Raw genomic sequence first — 26,366 nt, forward strand, 5'->3', positions numbered from 1 at the left:
GGGCTGTTGTGTTATCATTTTCATTGGCTTCCATGTACTTTTTTATTTCCTGTTTAATGTCTTGGCCATTCATTCTTCGGTAGGATGTTCTTTAATCTCCAAGTTTTCATTTTCTTTCCAAATTTTTTCTTCCGATTGATTTCAAGTTTCATAGCGTTGTGTCTGAAAATATGCATAGTATGATTTCGATGTTTTTGAACTTGCCTGAGGGAGAAACAACTTAATTTTAAATTTTGTTCTGATTACACAGAATCAAGGAGGCCAAAAATATTCAGTGATGTTTATGTACATGTGTGTAAATAATTTTCAGGTCCAAACTGTTTAAGCCCTTGGAAATTTCAAGAGTCTGACATGGCTGACCTGTCTGGTAACATCCTTCTTCACTATACTGCAAAGGTGAGAGTAAATGCATGGACTGTATCTACTTGTAACTGTGCTATGAACTAAAATTCCTTTTTTGTTCCTTTTGTCATTTCAGTGGTTAATTGAGAAGGATAGTCTTGAATTAAATTTAAAAATTACTCATTTTCAAAGGAAGAGGAGGTGCAACTCTCAACTAGGATTCAAATGTTTTGATTATGTCATCCCAGTAGTATGAGTGAGGAATCATATAGTATGAGTAGGAATCGTTGTGGTGGGAAGTTTTACTAATGAATTGACTTCGGTAAATGAAACTGTTTAAACTTGGATTATCCCACTTTTTTGGAAGGAGAGATTAAACAGAATTATGGTTAACATTTTTTTGTTTATTTTTTAAATGTAATTCTAGCAAGAAAACAAACCAAAAAAATGAAATGTTTACTTCAGAAGGAGAAAAAAGAAACTACCTATATGCATAGCATGCATAGCCCTTTTTCCTTCAAAGACCTACCTAGTGAAAGTAATTAAGGTCCGTAAAGTCTGAGGGAAAGAACTGGGAGAAGAAAAGGGAAAGTGGCATAAACAGTATCAGTTGCCTTAATTGTACTAAATGTTAACACTGACACAAAAAATGCTTTTATTTGTGAGATTATGCACTATAGAATTTTTTTTTTCTAGTTTAGCCAGCTAGTACATGGTCATAACTTATTACTTTAATACTTATTTGTGATATCTGACCTAATAAAATTCACCTATCATTTGTATTCCCCTTGACTTTTTATTTTGAATAATTTCAAGCTAGAGAGGAATTGAAAGAATGGTAAAGTGAAATCATGTATACTCTATACTCTCCACCTGAATTCACCAATTACCAATTTTGCCACACCCGTTGACACCTGTTGCCTGTCTTTTGTGAAGGCACATTGACCTAGGTATCAATGTAGCTATGTATTTATGTAATTATTAACCTACCTGGGAAAATTATCAATAATTTATGTATTGTATAACTCATCCAAATTTTCCCGGCTTTCTCAAAAATATTTTGTTTAGCCTTTTAAAAAACTTAAATCTGGATCAAGGTTCATGCCTTGCATTGGTTATAAAGTCTCTTAGGACCCTTATTTTTTTTAGTGTTTGCCTTTTGTAACACTAACGTTTTTCCAGTATGTTTGTTTACTGAACTAGACTTTATTTTCTTGGCAGGGGCTAGATCATATACTTACTTTCTTTTTACTGTTATTATTAAATATATAGGAAATAATTGAATTTAATCTCACTGATATATTTAATAGCATGTCCTAGATACATGTTAGTTAACTGAGTCTTTGTGGCATTCTGTTTGTCATATTTTTTCTCTTTCCAAATTTAAACTTGATAACATTAGGTTGCATTTTTACTGTTGGAACTTCCTTCCAGTAGTTGGAAGATCCAACAGTAAAAATTCTCTAATAAGAAAATAGGTATTATTGTTTTTCCTGAAGAAACTCAGTATGACAAATACTCAATAAAACAGTTTTTTGGAGGAATATTTCTTGAAACTGATATATCATGATAAAAAGTGTTCTATGGTTAACGGAGTTTGGGGAAATGCTGTATTCTGTATATCCATTTTGGAGATTGATCATATACTTGAAAAATCTTATTAGAAAAAACTTAGTTTACTTTTGTTTTATCCTACTCTTTGACCAGTTATTTGAACATACAACACGTTCTGTTTTTTCATCTCACTTATTTAACAAATGCTAGTTTGAGAAAAGCTGCTCTTGAAGATTTTCTGAGAGTCAACAGCTTTTCATTTTTGTAATCGCTTGTAAGAGGTGTTGAACCATCCATTGTTTATAATTTTTTGAGTGTCTTCTCCATGCCAAGAATTGTGCTGAACTTTTAAGATCTAAAGATGAATTCAGTGTCTGGCTTTAAGAAACTTAGGGGCGCCTGGGTGGCGCAGTCGGTTAAGCGTCCGACTTCAGCCAGGTCACGATCTCGCGGTCCGTGAGTTCGAGCCCCGCGTCGGGCTCTGGGCTGATGGCTCAGAGCCTGGAGCCTGTTTCCGATTCTGTGTCTCCCTCTCTCTCTGCCCCTCCCCCGTTCATGCTCTGTCTCTCTCTGTCCCAAAAATAAATAAACGTTGGAAAAAAAAATCAAAAAAAAAAAAAAAAGAAAGAAACTTATAACCAGGGGGGCGCCTGGGTGGCGCAGTCGGTTAAGCGTCCGACTTCAGCCAGGTCACTATCTTGCGGTCCATGAGTTCAAGCCCCGCGTCAGGCTCTGGGCTGATGGCTCAGAGCCTGGAGCCTGTTTCCGATTCTGTGTCTCCCTCTCTCTCTGCCCCTCCCCCGTTCATGCTCTGTCTCTCTCTGTCCCAAAAATAAATAAACGTTGAAAAAAAAATAAAAAAAATAAAAAATAAAAAAAATAAAAAGAAACTTATAACCAGGGGCGCCTGGGTGGCTCAGTCAGTTGAGCGTCCAACTTCGGCTCAAGTCATGATCTCATAGCTTGTGAGTTCGAGCCCCGCGTCAGGCTCTGTGCTGACAGCTCGGAGCCTGGAGCCTGCTTTGGATTCTGTGCCTCCCTCTCTCTCCCCCAGCCCACTTGCATTCTGTCTCTGTCTCTCTCAAAAATAAACAAACATCAAAAAAAATTAACAAAAAAAGAAACTTATAACCCAAACTGAAGTAAATATGTAAAAAAAAAATGAGTGCAATGTAATTTTATGAGCATTTTTCTTTTTAGCTACCATTTATTGGTATTTACACTAATATTAAGCACTATGCTAAATGTTTTATATGTATTATTTCACTTAACCTTCATAAAAACTCTAAGGGATGTATGGTATTACCCGTCTCTTTTATGAGCTGTGGTTTTCTGAGGCTCAGTAAAGATAAGCAACTTGCTTAGCCTCATAATTTTAGTGAATGGTAGTGCTGGAGTTAGAATTCAGTCTGTTCAGTGCATATCCTTAACCACTATACAGTATTTCTGTGTTGGAATTGTGTATAAAATATAGTGAGAATATAAAGGCGTGAGTGGTTAGTTCTTTCAGATCATAGCAAAGATGGTTTGATTTGTGTGTTTTTGTTTTTTGTTTTTTGTTTTTTTTTATTTATTTTTGGGACAGAGAGAGACAGAGCATGAACGGGGGAGGGGCAGAGAGAGAGGGAGACACAGAAGTGGAAACAGGCTCCAGGCTCTGAGCCATCAGCCCAGAGCCCGACGCGGGGCTTGAACTCACGGACTGCGAGATCGTGACCTGGCTGAAGTCGGACGCTTAACCGACTGCGCCACCCAGGCGCCCCTGATTTGTGTTTTAAAAGGCAGGGCTGAGGAGGGATGTGCCACATGTAACAAGCAGCATCTACAAAGGCATAGACTTTAAAACTGGGATCTACGTATATTTGGGTTTAGGGCACTAAGCAAGTAGGAAGAGAAGATGGCAGGAAATGAAATTAGAGGGCACATAGAGGCCAGATTATAGCAAGCCTCCTATGGCAGGCTAAGTAGTAGGCAGTGGATAGGATTTTAAGCAGAAGAACAAAATATGATAAGGTTTACATTTTAGAAAAAGGTCTCAAGCTGCATTGTGAAAGTTGGATTGGAGGGATAGGAGACGGGAAGCAGTCATGCCATTAGAAGTTGTATTGTATGAGAACAGGTCATAGATACACGCTACCCAAACTGAGGTAGTAATGGGAGAAAGACATTTCTGTCTTTGAGACTAATATAGTTTACATTGAGTTAAGTGTAAACTCAGTTTCCGTTTGTTTTATTAAAGCATTTTTTCTCAGTTGCCTTAAGAAGAAAGCAATGATGCATCATTTATGCTAAAATTTGTAGTTTTTTTTTTTTTTTAATGGTAATTGGATTCAAGGATGCTTCATTATCTGCAAATTCACAGATTGGATGCGAAGTTATATGCTTTATAATCCTTCATGGAAGTTAACAAATACATTTGATAATTTCTAGAATTGCAGACTAGACTCTTAATATGAATATATCCAGAATTGTCTGTAACATGAAGGAAAAGTGTCTTATGCCTGTGATTAGAATTTTATATCATATGTTTTTCTGTTTTGTGATTTTTTTTAAGGTTTATTTATTTATTTTGAAAGAGATAGGGTAGGGGCAGAGAGAGGGAGGGAGGGAGGGAGGGATGGAGGGAGGGAGGGAGGGAGGGAGAGAGAATCCCAAGCAGGCTCTAAACCATCAGCATGGAGCCTGATGCAGGGCTTGAGCCCACAAACCGTGAGATCATGACCTGAGCTGAAGTCAGACGCTTAACCAGTTGAGCCACCCAGGTGCCCTGTTTTGTGATTTCTGTATCTCACATTTTAATCACATAATTATGTGTACCAGTGAAATTATGCCTAGGGAAATACTCATGGGAATAGAACACTGAATTTGTTAAAGACTCAAAATCTTGGGCCACCTAGGTGGCTCAGTCGGTTAAGCATCCAACTCCTTTTTTTTTTTTTTTTAATTTTTAAAAAATATTTATTTATTTTTGAGACAATGCGAGAGACAGAGTGCAAGCAGCAGAGGGCAGACAGAGGGAGACACAGAATCCGAAGTGGCTCCAGGCTGTCACCCCAGAGCCCGATGTGGGGCTTGAACTCACGAACTGTGAGATCATGACCTGAGCCGAAGTCAGACACTTAACCGACTGAGCCACTCAGGCACCCCTAAGCATCCAACTCTTGATTTCAGCTCAGATCATGATCTCATGATTCATGGGATCGAGTCCCACTTGCCTCTCTCTCTGCCTCTATCCTGCTTGCTCATTCTCTCTCAAAATAAATAAATAGCCAAAAGCTGTTTGCATAAGTTGGTTTAAAACTTTAATTTTTTTAACTTTATAGGATTTTTTATTTTTTAAAGATTTTTTTTAATGTTTATTTTTGAGAGAAGGAAGAGAGTACGAGTGTGGGAGGGCCAAAGAGAAGGAGACACGGAATTGGAAGGGGGCTCCAGCATAGAGCCCGATGCAGGGCTCGAACTCTTGAAGCTCAAGGTCATGACCTGAGCCCAAGTCAGATGCTTAACTGACTAAGCCACCCAGGCGCCCTCCCAAAATTTTTTTGAAGTTTAGTTGACACACAATGTTACATTAGTTTCAGGTGTACAACACAGTGATTTGACAAGTCTGTATATTGTGCTGTGCTCACCACAAGTGTAGTTCTTGTCTGTCACCATAAGCACTATTACAATACCACTGACTGTATTTCCTGAGCTGTACCTTTCATCCCTGTGGCTTACTCATTCCATAACTGGAAGCCTGGATCTCCCACTCCCCTTGACTCATTTTGCCCATCCCTCCCCACCCTCACTCCCTTCCCTTCCCCTCTGGCCACCATCAATTTGTTCTTAAAAGAAAAAATTGTAAACTCCAGTGATGGGTGAGTAACTTGTTGCTGTAGCTCTTCTATCAGGTGACAAGTAGAAGTGACCTGCTTTTGATGAGTGAGTCCTTTAGAATCTAGTCCCTTACAGGAGTGCTGATGCATAGGGGCACATGTACCCCAATGTTTATAGCAGCACTTTCAACAATAGACGAATTATGGAAAGAGCCTAAATGTCCATCAATTGAGGAATGGATAAAGAAGATGTGGTTTATATATACAATAGAATACTACTTGGCAATGAGAAAGAATGAAATCTGGCCATTTGCAGCAACGTGGATGGAAATGGAGGGTATTATGCTAAGTGAAATAAATCAGTCAGATTTCACTCATATGTGGATCTTGAGAAACTTAACAAAAGACCATGGGGGAGGGGAATGGTGAAAAAAAAGTAACGGGGAGGGAGGCAAACTATGAGAGACTCTTAAATACTGAGAACAAACTGAGGGTTAATGGGGAGTGGGCAGAGGGGAAAGTGGGTGATGGGCATTGAGGAGGGCACTTGTTGGGATGAGCACTAGGTGTTGTATGGAGACCAATTTGACAATAATTTATATTTAAAAGAAAAAATAGAATCTAGTCCCTGATTCTTTTAAGAGGCAATGAGAATAGCAGTACTAAACTTAATATTGTAAGCATTTTATCATTTTAAATTATGGTGAAATATTTCATATATAAAGTTATGTTTTTGTCCTCATTGTGCTTAGCTGTTGGCCATATTTTCCTTTTATTCTTAGGCTTGCAAAAATTCAATCTGTCTTGATTTATCTACTAATTGTTTGCATGGAAGATTAACAGGAAACAAAGTCGTGAACTGGGACATTAAGGTAAGTTAATGATGAGCGACGTCTTATGTAAGTTTACAGATCCTTTTAAAGAATTTGTCTTTTTAGCACCACCAGGTTGATCTGAATAATAAGTCTCAGTGAAAAATGTTTGCAAGCAAGATATACAGTTTGAGGTATAAACAATTAAGTAGTTGAAGGACTAATTTGCTTGAAACTTAGTTACCTCCTTAAACTGTTTAACAGTTTCCTTAAGAAAAATAATACTACCTTAAAATCATTGCTCCACTTTTAAGGTATTTCATTCCTAAAACTATGTGACAGATTTCATCCCTTACTTCTCAGAGACTTCATTGATTATCCCTTTTCTCTGTATCACATGCTTCTGTCAACAGTCTCCCGTCTATTAGCTTTTAACATACTTCGATCTTTCCTCCCTAAGGCTAAAGATAAGTGACTTTTCCTCTTCCCCACATCCCCCTCTGGAGATGTCATATCTTGTCTGATTTCTGGATGTGCCTCATATATATGTGACAGTTGGACATAATGTCTTTGGTTCTATATAGAGGCCTCTGCTTATTTTCCAAGACTGAGTTAACTGCTCTTGTCATGAATACTTACAATAGTTTATCATTTCACTTAGTGTGATGAATAATAATTTGCTTGGTAATTTAGAGCTTGATTCTCCAGTAGTCCTTAAGAACTTTGAAAAGAGGTACCACTGCTTTTTTCACCAGTGCCTGGTACAGGGATATGCAATAACATTTTGACTGAGTGACTAAATTAATAAAGGTTATTTAGATTACTGTGAAAGTCAAGTCAGAGATATCCTATTTCTAAAAGATCTTTCTTAAATAGAAATTATAGCTTAAGTAAAATCAAAAGAAATATAAAAGATGTTTTAAGGGGACTTGCTGATAAATCAGCAAAAAATCCGTTTTATCTTGTCCTCAGTTAACACCAATCAAATATGCTTATTGTTTCAATGGAACAGACATTATTAGGATAGTTCTGCCTGTATAAAAATGAATCCATTAATTAATGTTAGTCTCATGTTATGTGGTATAAAGCATTTTTCTCTTTGTGAGATAAGACCACTTAATCATATCTGTTAAAATAGTAAGATATGTAGCATTTGCCCTTTCATAAGTTAACTTTTGCTGTCACTTATAAGATTGGTTTTACAAGGCTAGTTCTCATGTATTACTTATATATAGAAAGCTGATTATTTGTGCCATACATTATACTTAAAAATCAAAGTAATTTTTGGTGCCTTGAGGTACAGCTATGGGGAAATCATATGGGATCAGAGTTAACAAGAAAAGGATCATTGTATTTTTATACTGCAGCACAATCAAACACAAAAAAAGTTACGTGACAACTGAAAAAAAAATACTTGCCATCCAAAAACTTAATTTGCTTACTATACATAGCTTTTAAAAATCAGCATGAGGGGCGCCTGGGTGGCGCAGTCGGTTAAGCGTCCGACTTCAGCCAGGTCACGATCTCGCGGTCCGTGAGTTCGAGCCCCGCGTCAGGCTCTGGGCTAATGGCTCAGAGCCTGGAGCCTGTTTCCGATTCTGTGTCTCCCTCTCTCTCTGCCCCTCCCCCATTCATGCTCTGTCTCTCTCTGTCCCAAAAATAAATAAACGTTGAAAAAAAATAAAAATCAGCATGAAAGGGGTGATTGAGTGTTTGACTTCAGCTCAAGTCATGATCTCGCAGTTTGTGAGTTCAAGCCCTGCATCGGGATCACCGTTGTCAGCATAGGGCTTGCTTCAGATCCTCTGTCCCCCTCTCTCTCTGCCCCTCCCCTGCTTGCGTGTGCGCTCTCTCTCTCTCTCTCTCTCTCAGAGATAAAATACTTTTTTAAATGTTAAAAAAAATATCAGCATGAAGACAAAAAGTATGAAGAGGGTTGTGTAAAGAATGAAACTTTCTAGATGGCAGATCAGAATATTTTAGCACTTAATAATGGCTAACCTTGGGTGGGTAGTACCAGTTCATTTTCATTTATTAGCTTACTTAATCCTGGTAACAACTTTACAAAGTGGGAATTATTATCCTCATTTTACAGATGAAGGAACTGAGGCCAGAGAGATTACTAACTTGTCAAAGAATATGGACTGTAGTTTGTTAAGCTATTCAAAATAGTCATTTTGACATTCAGAGGCACCCACTTCAACTTCTTTGTTAACTAAAAGTAGAGGAGTCAGTCATATTTCTACCACCAAATGATTTTTTTCTTAATTTATTTTGTTTATTATACTTAATTGCCTTATGACAGTTGTTTCCTCATATCATTAGTGTTACATTATAAAGTCTACTTATGGGGTCAAGTTTGGATTGCTTGTGTTTGGAATCCCTAAACTTTGGAAAACAAAGGTGTGGTAAAAATGGTCTGTCATAGTGTTTCTTGAGTATTAATTATGGTGATCCCCCTAGCTACATTTTTTTTTGTTTTTTAAGTAAGCTTCATGCCCAGCATGGAGCCCAACATGGGTCTTGAACTCACAACCCTGAATCAAGACTTGAGCTGAGATCAAGAGCGGGACACTTAACCTACTACTGAGCCATCCAGGTGTCCCCCACCCTGTGCACCTTCCCACCCTGTGGCTACTCTTCAAAGCATCTCCCTGAATTAAGGTTCCTTTAGCTTAAGGCTATCTTGTACATTGCCTGAAAGTTCAGCACATTTTTAATGTCACACATGCTGTGCGAGTGTTAAATGACAAAATTGCTCTTGTTTTATAAGATTAAAAGATTGTAATTTTCTTTTTCAGGACATCATAAACTGTATAGGTGGATTAAATGTACTGTTTCCTCTGTTGGAACAAATCAGCCACTTTGGTGAAGGACAGATTTCTGAAGGAATGAATGAAAGTACAGTTTCTGAATTGGTAACACCTGTAGAAGGAGATTGGGTGGTATTGACCTCCACAAAGGCTTCAGGTATTAAGATGAAATTAACACACAATAGTCATTGATAAATTTGAGAATTAATTGAAAAATAGGTTAAAATGTCTTGCCACCCTTAGGAAGAAATTTAACCATTTGTAGCTGAAGCAGCCCATCCCTAATTTTACTAATGTAATTCAAAAAGTTCATTAATACTTTAGTCAAAAAAATTAAGATGTTGGTTTTACTCTTGATTGTCCTCAGTTTCTCCTGTTAATGGAAATATAACAGCATTGCTAAACTTATGGTAGAAAAAAATGTTTCCATGTGCATGCAAGTATACAATATGCAGTTGCTGCTTTCTCTGATATTTGCATTCTGCAAGTGACCTTTGGAGGCACGTTGCTCAACCAAATTCTTGTTTGTTACTATATGCATTATGATATAGAAAATGTGTTATAAAAATTATTTAGAGTAATATGATCATTAATGACATGTTCACAATTCCTCAGAGTCAAGATTAGAGAGAAATCTAATTGCAACATTTATCTTGATTGTGAAACACTTTATTCAAAGACATCCCATCAACCAGGACAATCTTATTCACTCCCATGGAGTTGCCACTCTTGGTGCCTTACTTCAGAAGGTGAGCACAAATTTAACAAATTTGCAGATGTGGCTAATGATTGTAATTAGCAGTTTGTCTTTAGGGGTTTTTTTCCTACTAGGTAAATATTATTTTAAATTACACTACTATGGCTTCATTTATATTAGTGGATGTAATTTTATTTCACAAGCAGGTATTTTATCCTACTCTTAATCACATTTTTACAATAATTAGTAATCTTACATAATAGTGTATAATTTTTATATATAGGGCTTTGTTAACATTGGTATTTGGGATCTTTGTTAAATATGATTTTAGGAATATGACACTAGGAAAATATGTTCTAGCAGACATTGGAAAAATTAAAGTTTAAGTTGTTTATATTTTTGTAACAGAGATTTTCATACTTAGTAGATATTCTGAATTAATCATTTGTAATTTAAATGTAGCTTAATGATAATTAAGCTGAAATTTACAGAGCCCTCATCTGTTTGGATTTCAGGTGCCAAGTGCCTTGATGGATGTTAATGTATTGATGGCAATTCAATTACTAATTGAACAGGTATCATTAGAGAAAAATATGCAGCTCCTGCAACAAATGTATCAGTATTTACTCTTTGACTTTCGTATTTGGAACCGTGGAGATTTTCCCTTCCGAATTGGTGAGAGAGCAGGCTGTTGGATCAAATTTTACAATTGTTTTAGAAATTTATAACTATTTGTGGGATTTTATTTTAGGCATATCATTTAAGAGTGAACTTTGTATTTTAGGTCATATACAGTATCTTTCCACCATCATCAAAGACAGCAGGAGAGTTTTCCGAAAGAAGTACGGTGTGCAGTTTCTCCTAGATACACTTAGGATTTATTATGGGTATGATGTCCTTGTTCCTTCTCAGTTCGATACTGTTTTCTGCCTGCCACTGGGTTGGAATTTCTAGATTATTTATTTTCCAGAAATTCTAATATCCTTTAACTTCAGAGAGACAGGAAAATGTGGAGGTTAAAATGATGAACAATGTATCACATATATTGGGTTTGAATCTTATGTTTCATCAACTGGCTGTAGGTAACTTACTCAAATTTCTGTGCTTAAGTTGTGTCTGTGACAAGGAGATAATAAACCTGTGACACCCTATGGTTGTTTTGAGGATTAAACTAAAGAACTAAGAATGTGTAAAGCACTTACAACTGTGTCTTCTCCTTAGTATTGTTTAAATATATATAAACTATTTAGGGGCCTCTGAGTGGCTCAGTCGGTTGAGCGTCTGACTTGATTTTGGCTCAGGTCATGATCCCAGGGTCATAGGATCGCTCCCCACATGAGGCTCCACTGAGTGTGGAGCCTGCTTGAGATTCTCTCTCTCTCCCTCTCCCCTGCTCACGTGTGCTTTGTCTCTAAAATATAAATAAGCAAGTAAGTAAATAAATAAAAGAAGCTGTTTTAACTATTTTCATCTTTGTCATTGCGACTCCTAGCTTTAAAAGGTTTTCCTTAAAAAGAAAAAACAGATACCGTGAAACATGGACACATCTTTTTTTATACTATGAATTCTTGTGTATAAAAGAGCACTAAACTATAAACATTTTAAATTTCAATTCTCGCATTTTACTTTCTTTTCCAGGAGTGATTGTAAATACAGTGAGCTGTCTGTAGATGACATTCGAACAATAAGGACTTCTTTGTATGGACTAATTAAATATTTTCTGTGCAAAGGTGGAACTCATGAAGAGATACAAAGTATTATGGGTTACATAGCTGCTATCAATGAAGAAGAACAGGTATCATGCTCCAGATAACTTTTGTCCCCCACACTTAAGTTGCTACATCATCTTCTTTTAAAATTACATATATATTAAACATACGTTAGGGGCACCTGGGTGGCTCAGTCGGTTAAGCGTCTGACTTCAGCTCAGGTCATGATCTCACACTCTGTGAGTTTGAGCCCCGTGTCAGGCTCTGTGCTGACAGCTCAGAGCCTGGAGCCTGCTTTGGATTCTGTGTCTCCTTCTCTCTGCCCCTCCCCTGCTCATGCTCTGTCTCTCTCTGTTCCAAAATAAATAAAAACATTAAAAAAATATTTTTAAACATACTTTAAGAGTAAAATGTTTATTAGATATAATACAATATTATGCAGTTGAAGAAGTAAATTTTATCTCCTAACTATAAGTTTAATAAAGTAGTTGGTAATGTAATAAAATTGTTTTTTAATAATTTTTTTTAACGTTTATTTATTTTTGAGACAGAGAGAGACAGAGCATGAACGGGGGAGGGGCAGAGAGAGATGGAGACACAGAATCGGAAGCAGGCTCCAGGCTCTGAGCCATCAGCCCAGAGCCCGACGTGGGGCTCGAACTCCCAGACCGCGAGATCGTGACCTGGCTGAAGTCGGACGCTTAACCGACTGCGCCACCCAGGCGCCCCGTAATAAAATATTTTAAGTAGCTAGAAAGTAGTATCTGGAAGTAGTTGCTTTGGCACTTCTGAAGACTATTTTTATAGGCCACATAATACACGTTTACCTGTTATTAAAGATACTGGACAGATTTCTAACATGAATTTAACATAGGTTTATAAAAATCTTGCATAAAGAGTAAATTATATTTCTATTTTTAGATACTTTTATATATACATTATTCATTTCATTTATACCTCAGAACTACTCTGTAAGACAGTGGTTCTCAGTGTATGGTTCCTGACCATAATTACCTGGGAACTTGTTAGAAATGCAAAACTGCTGAACCAAGTCTTCCAGGTGATTGTGGCACATGGTAAAATTTGCAAACCACTGATATAAAATATACAGACAAGGGAGCGCCTGGGTGGCTCAGTTGGTTAAGCATCCAACTTCGGCTCAGGTCATGATCTCACAGTCTGTGAGTTCAAGCTCTGTGTCAGGCTCTGTGTTGACAGCTTGGAGCCCTGGAGCCTGTTTTGGATTCTGTGTCTCCGTCTCTCTCTCTCTCTCTCTCTCTCTCTCTCTCTCTCTCTCTCTCCCTCTCTCTCCCTCTCCCTCTCTCTCTCTCTCTCTCTCTCTCTCTCTCCCTCTCCCCCCTTCTCCTGCTTGTGCTCTGTCTCGTTCTCAAAAATAAATTTAAAAAACATAAAAAAATTTTTTTTAAATATACGGACCAGGAAGTAACCTTCCCATTTGCACATTTGGAAGTATATATTCAGAAAGATTAGATGACTTAAAAAGTCATACAGCTGACAAACCTAGGAATAGAACCCAAGTATATTTACTGCTATTTCTGTGCTCTTTCTCAACACCAAACTTGAGCAGCCTTAATTTATATTGACTCAAATATTTTGTGCTTTTCGATGAAGTATTCTTTGTGTACTCAGTGCTTACAGGACTTCATCATTAATATTATATAGATGAGTTAACTTATGCTGTTTCTCTGTAAGGTTAGACTACTTCAGAAGCTTGTTTTTATTTAGAGTAATAATAGCTACCTTATTTCATAATAGCTGTATTGCCACCTGCTGTGATTCATTGCCAATGGTGTTTTCTTGGTCAATTTAGTCAAAGAGTTATTTACTGAAAGCTTACTTACACAGAATCATAGTAAGATATTATAGGTATGTAATAATGAGTTTTATCACTCTTTTAGCCTAATGGCGGCAAGGGTAGGTAAGAGAGCTTTATAAATAATCTTGAAACAAACAAAAAAAGAATATAATAATATTTGTAAGAGAGATACAAAGTCCTATGAGGTTTGCATAAGAGAATATTACATGTTGAGGAGACCAGGAAAGGCTTTATGGAAGACATGGCTTTTCATGTGGTTATAGCACTATAGGTATATTCAGCAGGTGAATATTTGGGTTGAGAGGATTACGCAAAAGGAAACAAGCCAAAAGCATAATGGAGGTAGGAGGCAGGGCTATTTCATAAGACATCAGATAGTCCAGTTAAGCTACAACGTTAGGGTATATATGATTTAGATAAATAACTGTGGTTTATGACTGTATTTGTGCTTCCATGTATGAATGTGGTTGTTTGTTTTGTGTTGTTTAATTTTAAAAGCTCTTTGGAATTTTGGATATGCTCTTCAGTCTCCTGCGTACCAGCCCAACTAGAGGTCAGCTTTTCTTACTGCTGTTTGAACCAGGAAATGCTGACATACTTTATGCCTTGCTCTTAAATCAGAAGTACTCTGACAGACTAAGAGAAATCATTTTTAAGGTATAAACATTTCTTAAACATCTTTACATTTGGGGATATTTGTGAGTATATGAATTGTAAATATTCATTTTATGAATGTAAATTCTTTTTTCATACCTACTTCTATCTAATTTTAAACTGTTCAGTTTGTTTTGATACATATTTTTTGTTTTTATTGTTTGAATATTTAAAAACTTTATGGATATCTGATCAATTATTTCAGTGGAAAATCCATTTGGTTATATCATTCTCTGTATAAAACTTATCCGTTTTTTGCCTTCTTTAAAAAAATTTTTTTTCAGCATAATTGACACAGTATTATAATAGTTTTAAGCATACAACGTAGTGATTCTACATGTTTATACATTATGCTTTGCTCACCTCAAGTCTAGCTGCCATTTGTCAGTATATAACGTATTACAACGCCATTGGCTATATTCCCTGTGCTGTACCTTTTATTCCTGTGAGCTAACTGGAAGCCTATACCTCCCACTCCCTTTCACTCGTTTTGTTCTGTCTCTTGACTTACCATGGGTCTTCATGGCAGGTCAGACATTTTAGCAGTTAATAGTAATAACTGACTTTATGTAGCACCACTATTTGTCAGGCAGTAATATATTCTTCATATATTAGCTATCTTAGTCCTTGCAAAAACCTTATGAAGTGAATATTATTATTCCCATTTTACAGATAAAGAAACTGAGGCCAGAGAGGTTGGTAACTTGTCAGAGGATATTGAATATTTTGTTAAGCTATCCAAAGTAGTCAGTTTGAGCTTCGGTTGAAGCTACCCACTTAACCTTTTTTGTTAAAAAATAGAGGAATTGGTCCTATTTCTACTTTTCATGATTTATTCTACTCATTATGCCTAATTGCTTGTGGCAGTTGTTTCCTCTTATATCATTAGTGTTATGTTATAAAGTCTACTTATGGGGTCAAGTTTGCATTGACTGTGTTTGGAATCCCGAAACTTTGGAAAACAAGGGTGTAATAAAAATGATCTGGCATAGGCTCTCTTGAGTATCAATTATGGTGGCCCCCATGGCTGTTCTTCAAAGCATCTGCCCAAATAAGCTTTCCTTTATGGAGATTAAATGTTATTTCTCCAAAAATGACCTTATATGGATTGTTGATGATACTCTGCCAAAATTACCCTGTACCTAGGGTTTCAGTGTTTCACTTTTAAATGTTGATCTCACTGCAAGAGGTATAGGATTATTAATTCATTCTCCCATTTTAGTATATGGTTGTTTTCCTTTACAAAATGTTTCCTTGTTCTCGAAAATTATTTTGATAACTGTTACATAAGTGTTATACAAATTATGAGATTGATCTAGAAGTATCTTTTTCTTCTTTCATAACATATCTTTGTTCTTCTTGGAGGCTGTAGGGTTTGTTTCCATCTAAGCCTTAGCAATTAAAAAGGAAAATTTAAATTATTTTAAATAGTGACAGACTGTCCTTAGTTCTCTGTGTTGAGAAAAATATATTACTGTTGTAACCAGGTTATGGAACAAATGTTGAAATGTACGAATGTTTATGAACGAAGTAAACAGCGCATTCGGCTCAGAGAAGTTGGCTATTCAGGATTGGGACTTCTTCTTAATGAAGCACCCGTTAATGCCAATCTCATTAAAAGCCTCACCAATCAAATTATAAATACAGGTATGACTAAGGCTGATAATACTGATATATTTAAGAAATGTTCTTCATAGTAGCATAATTGTATTTGATATTCTCAGTTTTTTTCCTGAAGGTTTTTTTTCCCTTCCTTCCTCAGGTTACTTTTTAAATTACCTGTTATTTGATTCAGCAGGGCTTTATTAGGTACTATTTTTTATCTATCTTTTTTGTTATTATCTCCCCAGGGCATAGCATAGTGCCATAGGCCTTCAGTAGAAATTTACTGATTGATTAGTAAATAATTGAGTTCTCTATAAGGAAAAGATGCTAGAGAAAATACATACAAAACATTTTATCTTTTTCTTTAGGGAGCGTAAATCCTTAATTTCAGATATTCTTTTTTGCTTCTCATTTTTTTTTATAAAACTTTTTTAGTACTTAGGACAAACTATAGTGTTTATGTCAGATGCTGGGGGTTTAAAAGGTATAAGATAAGGTTCTTCGCTTTGATTGGTTTACCTTCTCATTGATAAGACAAGTACATAAGATATAAGATATGTACATAAAAAGATAAATAATATGGATATTATAACAGTATGGATAGTATTTTCAGGCAATAAAAGAAAAGAACAGTTAGGGCTTACTCAGGAGAATGTCAAACATTCTAAATCTATTTTCTTTGCAAGATTTAAACATATGTATAATCCTTATTTTAAATGAGAGTTATTTCAGCATTTATGTAACTGTTACCCCCAGTTCATTCTTTGAGAGAGAACTTCAAAAAGAATGCAGCTGGAGGCATCATGGTTCTTGATTTCAAACTGTTAGAGTAATTGAAACATACATACACCATTGGAACAGAATTGAGAGCCCAGAAATAAAACAATGTATATCTGGTCAACTAATATTTGACAAGAGATACAAGAATACTCAGTGGAGGAAAAATAGTCTATTCAATGAATGGTGTTGGGAAACTGGATATTCATATGCAAAAGAATGAAAATGGACCCCTATCTCACACTACTCACAAAAATTAACTTGAAATGGATTAAAGATTTAAATGTAAACCCTGAACCATATAACTCCTAGAAGAAAACATAAGGAAAAGCTCCTTGACATTTGTCTTGGCAATGACTTTTTGGATATGACCCCAAAAGCACTAGCAACAAAAGCAAAATAAACAAGTGAGGCAACATCAAACTAAAAAGCTTCTGCACAGTGAGAAAAACCACCAACAAAATGAAAAGGCAGTCTATAGGGTGGGAGAAAATACTTGTGACTCAAATATCTGAGAGGAGGTTAATATCTAAAATACGTAAGGAAATCATATAATATAATAGCAAAAAAAATCCAGTTAAAAATGAGCAAAATGGGGTGGCTGGCTGGCTCACTCGGTTGAACATCTGACTCAGTTTCTGCTCAGGTCACACTCTCATGGTTTGTGGGATCCAGCCCCACGCTGGGCTCTGCATTGACAGCTCAGAGTCTACTTGGGAGTCTCTCTCCCTCCCTTTCTGTCTTTCCCTCACTTGCGTGCACATGCACATGTGCATGCTCTCTCAAAAAATAAAAAAATGTTAAAAAAATGAGCAAAGGACCCGATGAGACTTATTTTAAGTTTTATTTATTTATTTTGAGAGAGAGAGAGCACAAGCAGGGAGGGGCAGAGAGAGAGAGGGAGAGAGAGAATCCCAAGCAGGATCCACACCAACAGCGCAGAGCCTGAGGGGGGCTTGATCCCACGAGCTGTGAGATCATGACTGAGCCACCCAGCTGCCCCCTGAATAGACAGTTTTTGCATAGAAGACATACAAGTAGCCAGCAGGTAGATGACAAGGTGCTCCACATCTTTAATCATAAGGGAAATGTAAATCAGAACCAGAAGGAGATAGCAGGTCTTACATGTTAAGATGGCTATTATCAAAAAGACAAAAGATAACAAGTGCTGGTGAAGTTATGGAGAAAGGGGAACCCTTGTCCATTGATGCTGGGAATGCAAATTAGTGCAGCCATTATAGAAAACAGTATGGAGGTTCCTCCAAACATTAAAAATAGAACTATCATATGATCCACCAATCCATCTTCTGGGTATATATCCAAAGAAAATGAAATCACTATCTCAAAGAATTATCTGCATGTTCATTGTAGCATCGTTTATAATGGCTAAGACATGGAAATAGCCTAAGCGTCTGCTGATGGATGAGTGGATAAAGAATGTGTTATGTGTGTGTGTATATGTATATATAAAAGAGTATTATTCAGCCACAACAAAGAAGGAAATCCTGCCATTTGTAACACATTAACCTGCAAGACATTATTATGTTAAGTGAAATTAAGTCAGAGAAGGACAAATACTGTACGGTCTCACGTATGTTGAGAAATTAAAAAAAAAACAAACTCCTAGAAACAGAGAACAGATTGCTAGTTGCTGGGGTGGGGTGGGAGGTGGGGCAAATGAATGAGGTGGTCAAAGGGTACACGCTTCCAGTTATAAGATGAATACGTTCTGGGATCTGATGTGCAGCATGGTGACTATAGTTAACAATGCTGTATTATGGACTTGAAATTGCTAAGAGCAGATCTTAAAAGTTACCACCATGATAGGAAAATGGTAACTATGTGAGGTGATGGATGTTAATTAACCTTATTGTGGTAATTATTTTACAATATATACGAATATCAGATCATCATGTTTTACACCTTAAATTTATGCAGTTTTATGTCAATTATATCTTAGCAAAGCTAGAAAAAACCAAAGGCTGTGTATTGTTGACAGCAAGAAAAATAAAATAAAAATGAAAACAGTTATTTCATTAACCATCACTCATAGTTCTTTGGCTATCTCTGGAATTTAATTTTAACTTTTTGTTTTTTCCCCACCGTAGATCCTGCTATTAATTTCAAAGATCTGTTGTCCATGGTATATATATCTCACAGGACACATATAAATGTCAGGGTGATTATCTGCAGAAAGGTTAGTGAACTTTTAAAATATACTTTAAAGGGGTGCCTGGGTGGCTCGGTTAAGCGTCTGACTTCATCTCAGGTTATGATCTCATGGTTCGTGAGTTTAAGCCCCATGTCGGGCTCTGTGCTGACAGCTGGAGCCTGGAGCCTGCTTCAGTTTCTTTCTCCCTCTCTCTCTGCCTCTCCCCGACTCGCACTCTCTCTCTCTCAAAAGTAAATGTTAAAAAAATTAAAATACACTTTAGAAGTAACAATATTGTCATACTGTGAATAGCTTTTATATTGAGTATTTTATACCAGGTATAAGTTTTAATATCTGTTATTTTATAAATGGCACGATTTTTAAATAGTTTCCTTTTTTGAGGTGAATTAACTTCATGTAACCACAAAAATGTGTTCTTCTTAGCCTCGTGTAGTCACCTGGAAATATGCCCTTGCCCCAGTAAAAGATTTATTACAAGAGAATAGTTTGTCAAGAACTTTCAAAGATAAAAACCATTTCTAATTCATATACCATATTTTAGAGTTAATCTTTTGAACTTCGTGGAAAAGCAAGAGTGACTTAGCAAGGAGAATGTACTCCTTTAACTTTTAACTAAGTCAAGAACTAGTTATCCTGTGTGCTTCTTCCTAATTATAACCTTCTGTCTTCCCTGCTGTTAATCTCTGACCACTATTTAATTTATTTTCTTGTTTTTCTTTTTAATTTTACTCCTTAGTTATGTTACAGTATTTTTCCATTATAAGTCTGTATATGTATCTTTCTCTTTACTGGCCTCATAGAGTTTTTCATTCTATGACTATTGTACGAAGTATTACCTGGTTCCCTGTACATGGACATTTAGATTGTCTCCTACATTTATATGTTAATAAACTTCCGTTAAGAACACTTTTTTACATATACTTTTACCTGTTTTTGGTAATATATCTGTAGGACCTAATCCATGAAATGGAATTGCTGTCTCAGAAGGTACTCACATTTTGCATTTTGATGGATTTTACCATATTGTCCTTGAAGCAGGCCGTATAGATTGATCCTTTCCTTTCAGTTTGAAAACAACTTTTGGTGCAGCCTAGTTTTTATCCATTACATGTGTATAAAATGAACATAAAATAAGTAATTTTATGGATATTTTATTTTAAGTTTATTTTTGAGAGAGACAGTGAAGGAGGAGGGGCAGAGAGAGAGAGAGGGAGAGAGAGAATCCCAAGTAGGCTCCATACTTTTAGTGCAGAGCCTGAAGGGGGGCTCAAACCCACAAACTGTGAGGTCGTGACCTGACCTGAAATCAAGAGTCGGACACTTAACCAACTGAGCCACTCAGGCGCCGCTTATGGAAATTTTAAAATCATGAAATCACGAAAATTTCTTTGCTGTGGGGAAAAAATGGTATTTTCTATCACTAGAATAGTGGTAGCTCACCTATCACAACGAAGGAAAGGAAAACATCACATCATTGTGACTCATTGTGACTAATTGCTTTCTATATTAGCATCAGCATGCATTAGAGCCATTGATATTAAAGTCCCTATCAATATTATTCATCTCCTATGAAACTTGTCAGAGATAAAAGAGATTTTCTAAATACTGGGAGCAAAATTTCTTTTCATCTACATAGAAGTTTATTGTCTTTGTGATAAAAATGTCTTAAGGGTCTTAACTGAATACCTGACAGTGTTTGAGAACTTGTTTTAATCCAAAAATGGGAAATGAGTTGGATAGTAGAGATTATACTCATTGACATTTCTGTGTGTATTCTTTAATTTCAGTTTCTATTTCCAGCTAAATAGCAGTATTCATTTTATTGGAGTTAGTGTTTTCAAATTAAAATATAGTTTCTTTGGTGCCTGGGTGGCTCAGTTGGTTGAGTGTCTGACTTTTGATTTCGGCTCATGTCATGATCCCAGAGTTGTGGAATCAAGCCCCATTTTGGACTCCATGCTAAGTGTGGAGCCTGCTTAAGATTCTCTCTCTCTCTTTTTCTCTCTCTCTCTCTCTTTCTCCTTCCCTCCCTCTCTCTCTCCCTCTCTCTCTTTTCCTCCCTCTTCCTTTCCCCCCTGCTTGCGTTCTCTCTCTTTCAAATAAATAAAGAAATAAAATAGTTTTTATTTTGTTTGTTATTCAAGATAGAATTAATGGGAAAAAAAGTGTTTTTGCAAAAGTAGCCATTTACTTTGCCCATAAAAATAAAATGAGATGGGGAAACATTCTTGGGATATCTAGGTTCTATTAAAGTATTTGTGTGTCATATTTACTCTGCTAACCTTAGGGCCAGAACAGGGCCTGGTACATAGTAGATATTCAGTATTTGCTAAAGAAATGCAGTAGGCTCATGGAAGGTATTTAGTTGAGAGGATATAACTTTATTACATTTTATATGTACCTTCATTCTATGTATATTTTCTCTCTGACCAAATTAAATTAATAACATGAGTGTTGACATGTGGAGGATCATTTTATTTTTTTTCTTTTTTATCTTTCAGCAAATATTTAAGTACTCTGTACAATGAGTAATATGCAGATTAGTTAAAAACACAGTGTGTGCCCTCCAGATAATTTGTAATCCAGTTAAGAACATAATCTTTTGAAAGTGTATCTTCCCACAGTTTCTCATTAAATTACTTTGTCATTAAAATAACTGGGAAGAAACTGGTTTTGATGTGAAGTACTGTGTACTTTTTGACGAGTTTTGTATTCTTAATCTCTTCACAGATTTTACAGATTTTGCAGTCCCAGCCAGATGCAGCACATCAAATATCTCAACAAGTGGGTTGGCAAGACACTTTGGTTAGGCTCTTTTTGAAAACAAATTTTGACAATGGAAATACTCTTCATAAGCACAGTAGAGCTCTTTCAATGAAAGACAATGATAAAAATGTGGTAGGTGAAGATCTTAAGAGGAACTTCGACGAAAAGACTGATGAGGAAAAAATCAACTCTTTTGGCTCAGCTAATGTGTCTTCCGATCAGTGGAGTTTAGAGGATAGACACTCTCTTGACTCAAACACACCATTATTTCAAGAAGATAGTTCTGTGGGAGAATTAACTTTCAAATCAGAGAATCAAGAAGAATTCTGGAATAATAATCCTTCACATTTGAGTTTAGATTTCAGTGGAATAGACTCGTGTGAACTGAGCGACAGTGGAAGTCACATGCCAGACAGCTTGCCTAGTACACCATCCCCAATAGAATCTACTAAATCATTTTCTGTGCCATCTGACAAAGAGAGCAGCATCACAAATGATACGGGGTTTAGTGATGACTTGTCGTTACTTGAAAGCCAAGAGGTAAAATTCCTTATTTGTCCAAAAGCTGTTTTTATTTTCATGCATCTATGATATATTTCTAGTCCTTAGAATTGTGTGATTGTTAACAATTTCATATTATACTCATGTTCTAAGTCTCAAGATATAAGATTTTGGAAGCCTAGAAGTCACTAAATTGTGTCTTGAGAGCAAAACTGGTGTTGTATTCATCCTTGTATTGCTAGGGCCTACCTAGCAAATTTCCTGGTTCATAAGACGCATTAAAAATATGTTAAATAATTACAGTCACTATATAGGATGGTTCTTTTAATGTGCTTTTAATACTTCCTCCTTCCAATAATTTAATATTACTTTATCTTTTTTTACAGAGATGTGAGGAGGAGCTTCTTCAATTACTGACAAATATTTTGAACTATGTAATGTGTAAGGGACTAGAAAAGTCAGACAATAATACTTGGATTGAACGAGGACAAGTGTTTTCAGCACTAACTAAACCAGGAATATCCAGTGAACTACTTCGACCATCAGATGAAATAAAATTAATGTAAGCATTTATTTGGTGATTTACCCTCTCCTTTTGGAGTGGTCTGGAGTCTAAGATAATATTATTTATTGAACATTTATTCAGGATTCAGTAGGTGTAGTGAGAGAAAAGGAGAAACTTTGTACTCAGCTCCTTTTCCTCTCTGTTGCCATTTTAGTGGAATCTAGAGAGAAGTCCAAAAGTAATTCCAACTTTAAAACTTTAGTTTGGGCTTAAGGGATTACATATTCCTTATTGTTTAAAATAGTTTTGATGATATCTAAGCACTCAGTGCATTGTGTTCTACAGTCTGTCCAAATTTGAGGATTTCCATGCTAAAGGAAGCAAATAGCGTTTTCATAGATATTACTTCTCTGAAGCATTTAGAGTTCTCTGCAGGGCTAGACCCTCTGCAAGACATAATAAGCCGTTTCTTGCCTTCCCAATTTAAGCTTTAAAAAAACTTTTAGTTATCTTACAGAAACTGGAATTTGAAATATTTTAATAGCTTTTTTATAGTCAAGTAGAACAGATAACTTTTACTTTGCCTTTGTATTATACTTATTGAGGGTAGATACTTCAGAGATTAAAAAGTTGCTTCATTGTTATTAGATACCATCTACAATGTCCTTGGATCCCTGCCTGTGATAGTGTATCTTTAGGAATACAGTCATATTAACAAATAATTGACTTTTTTCATGTTTTACTATTTTTCTAAGCTGAAAATGGTTTTAAGAGGATTTGTTTTGCACTTAGTTTGCTACAGAAGATGTTAGAATGGGCAGTCATGGAAAACAGAGAATCAAACACGAATCCAGTAACTGCTGAAAATGCCTTGCGGCTCATCCTGATCATACAGGACTTTCTGCAGTCAGAGGGGCTTGTTAATTCAAACATGTGGACTGAAAAGGTACAGCAATAAATAACACTTTGAAATTACTTTCTGTAGTAAAGCACTTTATTCAAGGAAAAAAACTTTTGTACCCCCTTTTTGGAGCATTAAAATTTAATTGGATTTAACAAACATGGATAAACAGTTAACCAATTTCATTAGCTATTACTAAGATAATTCTCTTGGCTTTTTCCATTTGTACATTAAACTAGTTTTGAAAACACTTATAATGTGTATTACTGTTGGGGAGAACTCATCAGTTGATTCTAAGATGGAATGTTTTTATTTCTCAATTTTTCTCTTGTGATAGCTTTTAGAGGATCTGATGCTGCTCTTCGATGGTCTGTCAGTTTGGTATTCTGAAAGTTCAGTATTGGCACAACTTTCTCAAGTTCAAATCCAGTTACTTCTAGGATTCATTGGAATGGGTAATGTGCAGGTTTGTCAATTCATTTGCATTATTTTTTGTACTTTGTATACAGTATAGGAATTATTTGTGTAATAACTAAATGATAATATTTAATATATTAATATTTAATAATTTAATATTAAATGGTAGTAATTTTCAGCATTTTAATTTTTTTATTAGTTCCAAAAGCATATATGTTTCAGTTTTGTTAATCAGAAAGAAGCTTCAGAGGCAGCTCATTGATGGTTTCTTCCTGATTCAATATAATTTCAACGTTGCCTTTTAAAGGATTTATACATAGCTTATATTAGGAGGTATTATATCATCTGTAGTGTAGCTAGGAAGTACACAACCTGCTTAGACTATTTATACTTGTCACTCGTACATGTGAACTTTAGGGCTTATATTTTGAGGAAAATTGAGTTTTTTTTTCTTTCAAATCTTTTTCTATTACTTTACTAATCCACAGTTTTACATTATATCTCATTTTTTAATTAATCAAATGCTTACTGTGAATACCTACCAAGTTTGAGCATTGTGCTAGGTTTTCAAAACACAGATAAATAAAATATGGACTCAAGGAATATTTATTATTTCTATCTTTAATTAAAAATTTTAAAGGTTGGGGAATGTGCCTGGGTGGCTCAGTTGGTTAGGCATCCATCTCTTGGTTTTGGCTCAGGTCATGATCCTCTGTTAAGCTCTGCCCTCATGATTTTCTCTCCCCTTCTCTTTCTGCCCCTCCCCCATTCATTCTCTCTCTCTCTCTCTCTCTCTCTCTCTCTCTCTCTCTCTCTCTCTTTTCTCTCTCAAAATAAATAAACTTAAGAAAAAACTCTTTTAAAAAATGTTACAGGTTGGAAAATTTGCACATGAATTTTAGTCTGTCAACTTTTGGTTTATATTGGAGAACTTGGGTTGAGTTAATCATGGCATGTATCTCATAACTACTTACCCGGCCCTTTTAATTTCCTTTTGATTTTGGAATTTCAAGTACTTGGGGCAAAGGGGTAGGGTTGGGGATGGTTTCTAATATATATAAACTTACTGAAATGTTGATAACATGGAGAGGTTAAAATTCCATAAGGTTGCCATATTTTTAAAAGGCCATATTTTCAATAGATATTTTTTCCTAATTGTAAAAGTAAACATGATCATTATGGAAAATACACAAAAACATAAAGAGAAGAAAATAAATCCATCATCCCATAGCCCAAGAAGAAATAACTGTCAATATTTTTCTATGCACTTATCTTTTTCAGATGATTGAAAACATCATATATTTTGATAATTTTATTTTCTTTTTTTCTTACAATTATATTGAATTCCTTTGCCCATATTACTAACTTTTTAAACATTGGGTTTTTTGGAGGGCTCCTGAGTGGTGGCTCAGTCAGTTGAGTGTTTGACTCTTGATTTCAGCTCAGGTAATGATCCCAGGGTCATGAGATCAAGCCCTGCATCAGGCTCTGCACTGAGTTTGGAGCCCGCTTGAGATTCATTCTCTCTCTCTCTCTCTCTCTCTCTCTCTCTCTCTCTCTCTCTCGTTCCTCCCTCCTCTCCCTCTCTCCCCCTCTCTCCCCTCCCCCAGTTGTGTGCTATTTTTATAAATAAAAATAAAATTAAAATCGCAAAAGAAATTTTTTAAAATAGTGGGGTTTTTTTCTTAATCATAAAAGTAACATATTCATTGTAGAAACATGGAAAACACAGAAAAGCTAAATAAATAAGATTTGCTTGCTGATACATGGATTGTGGAACCTTGAATTATGTATCCATTCAAATGTAATTTGAAAATATATGTATTTAAAAAAACAATCACACTCTTTGTCTAGTATTTCTAGTCTAAAAGTATATCCTAAAATAATAATGTAAAATACCAAACAGCCTTGATGGATGTTCATGGTGGTATTCTCGGGGTTTTTCTACCGAGAGATAGAATGAAAATAGTTTTTGGGTGGCACAAAAACAGACACATAGACCAATGGAATAGAATAGAAACCCCAGAACTAGACCCACAAACGTATGGCCAACTCATCTTTGACAAAGCAGGAAAGAACATCCAATGGAAAAAAGACAGCCTCTTTAACAAATGGTGCTGGGAGAACTGGACAGCAACATGCAGAAGGTTGAAACTAGACCACTTTCTCACACCATTCACAAAAATAAACTCAAAATGGATAAAGGACCTAAATGTGAGACAGGTAACCACCAAAACCTTAGAGGAGAAAGCAGGAAAAGACCTCTCTGACCTCAGCCGTAGCAATCTCTTACTCGACACATCCCCAAAGGCAAGGGAATTAAAAGCAAAAGTGAATTACTGGGACCTTATGAAGATAAAAAGCTTCTGCACAGCAAAGGAAACAACCAACAAAACTAAAAGGCAACCAACGGAATGGGAAAAGATATTCGCAAATGACATATCGGACAAAGGGCTAGTATCCAAAATCTATAAAGAGCTCACCA

At 35.9% G+C, this 26,366-nt stretch overlaps 1 protein-coding gene across 6 annotated transcripts in view; it reads left to right on the forward strand.

Moving 5' to 3' along the window:
* Positions 1 to 26,366, forward strand: part of NBEAL1 (neurobeachin like 1) — a 180,000-nt gene that overhangs the window by 76,561 nt on the left and 77,073 nt on the right. For all 6 annotated transcript variants that reach the window (XM_045034302.1, XM_019838502.3, XM_045034301.1 and 3 more), the window contains 14 exons: positions 311 to 396; positions 6,497 to 6,586; positions 9,328 to 9,496; positions 9,955 to 10,088; positions 10,552 to 10,711; positions 10,821 to 10,923; positions 11,675 to 11,831; positions 14,081 to 14,239; positions 15,724 to 15,883; positions 18,727 to 18,815; positions 21,522 to 22,097; positions 22,445 to 22,620; positions 23,356 to 23,509; positions 23,802 to 23,930. In XM_045034302.1, the coding sequence (XP_044890237.1) occupies positions 311 to 396; positions 6,497 to 6,586; positions 9,328 to 9,496; positions 9,955 to 10,088; positions 10,552 to 10,711; positions 10,821 to 10,923; positions 11,675 to 11,831; positions 14,081 to 14,239; positions 15,724 to 15,883; positions 18,727 to 18,815; positions 21,522 to 22,097; positions 22,445 to 22,620; positions 23,356 to 23,509; positions 23,802 to 23,930 (2,342 nt within the window). The remainder of the gene's footprint in view (positions 1 to 310; positions 397 to 6,496; positions 6,587 to 9,327; positions 9,497 to 9,954; positions 10,089 to 10,551; positions 10,712 to 10,820; positions 10,924 to 11,674; positions 11,832 to 14,080; positions 14,240 to 15,723; positions 15,884 to 18,726; positions 18,816 to 21,521; positions 22,098 to 22,444; positions 22,621 to 23,355; positions 23,510 to 23,801; positions 23,931 to 26,366) is intronic.

This window comes from Felis catus, chromosome C1, assembly GCF_018350175.1.
Source record: "Felis catus isolate Fca126 chromosome C1, F.catus_Fca126_mat1.0, whole genome shotgun sequence".
Classification (NCBI taxonomy): Eukaryota; Metazoa; Chordata; class Mammalia; order Carnivora; family Felidae; genus Felis; species Felis catus.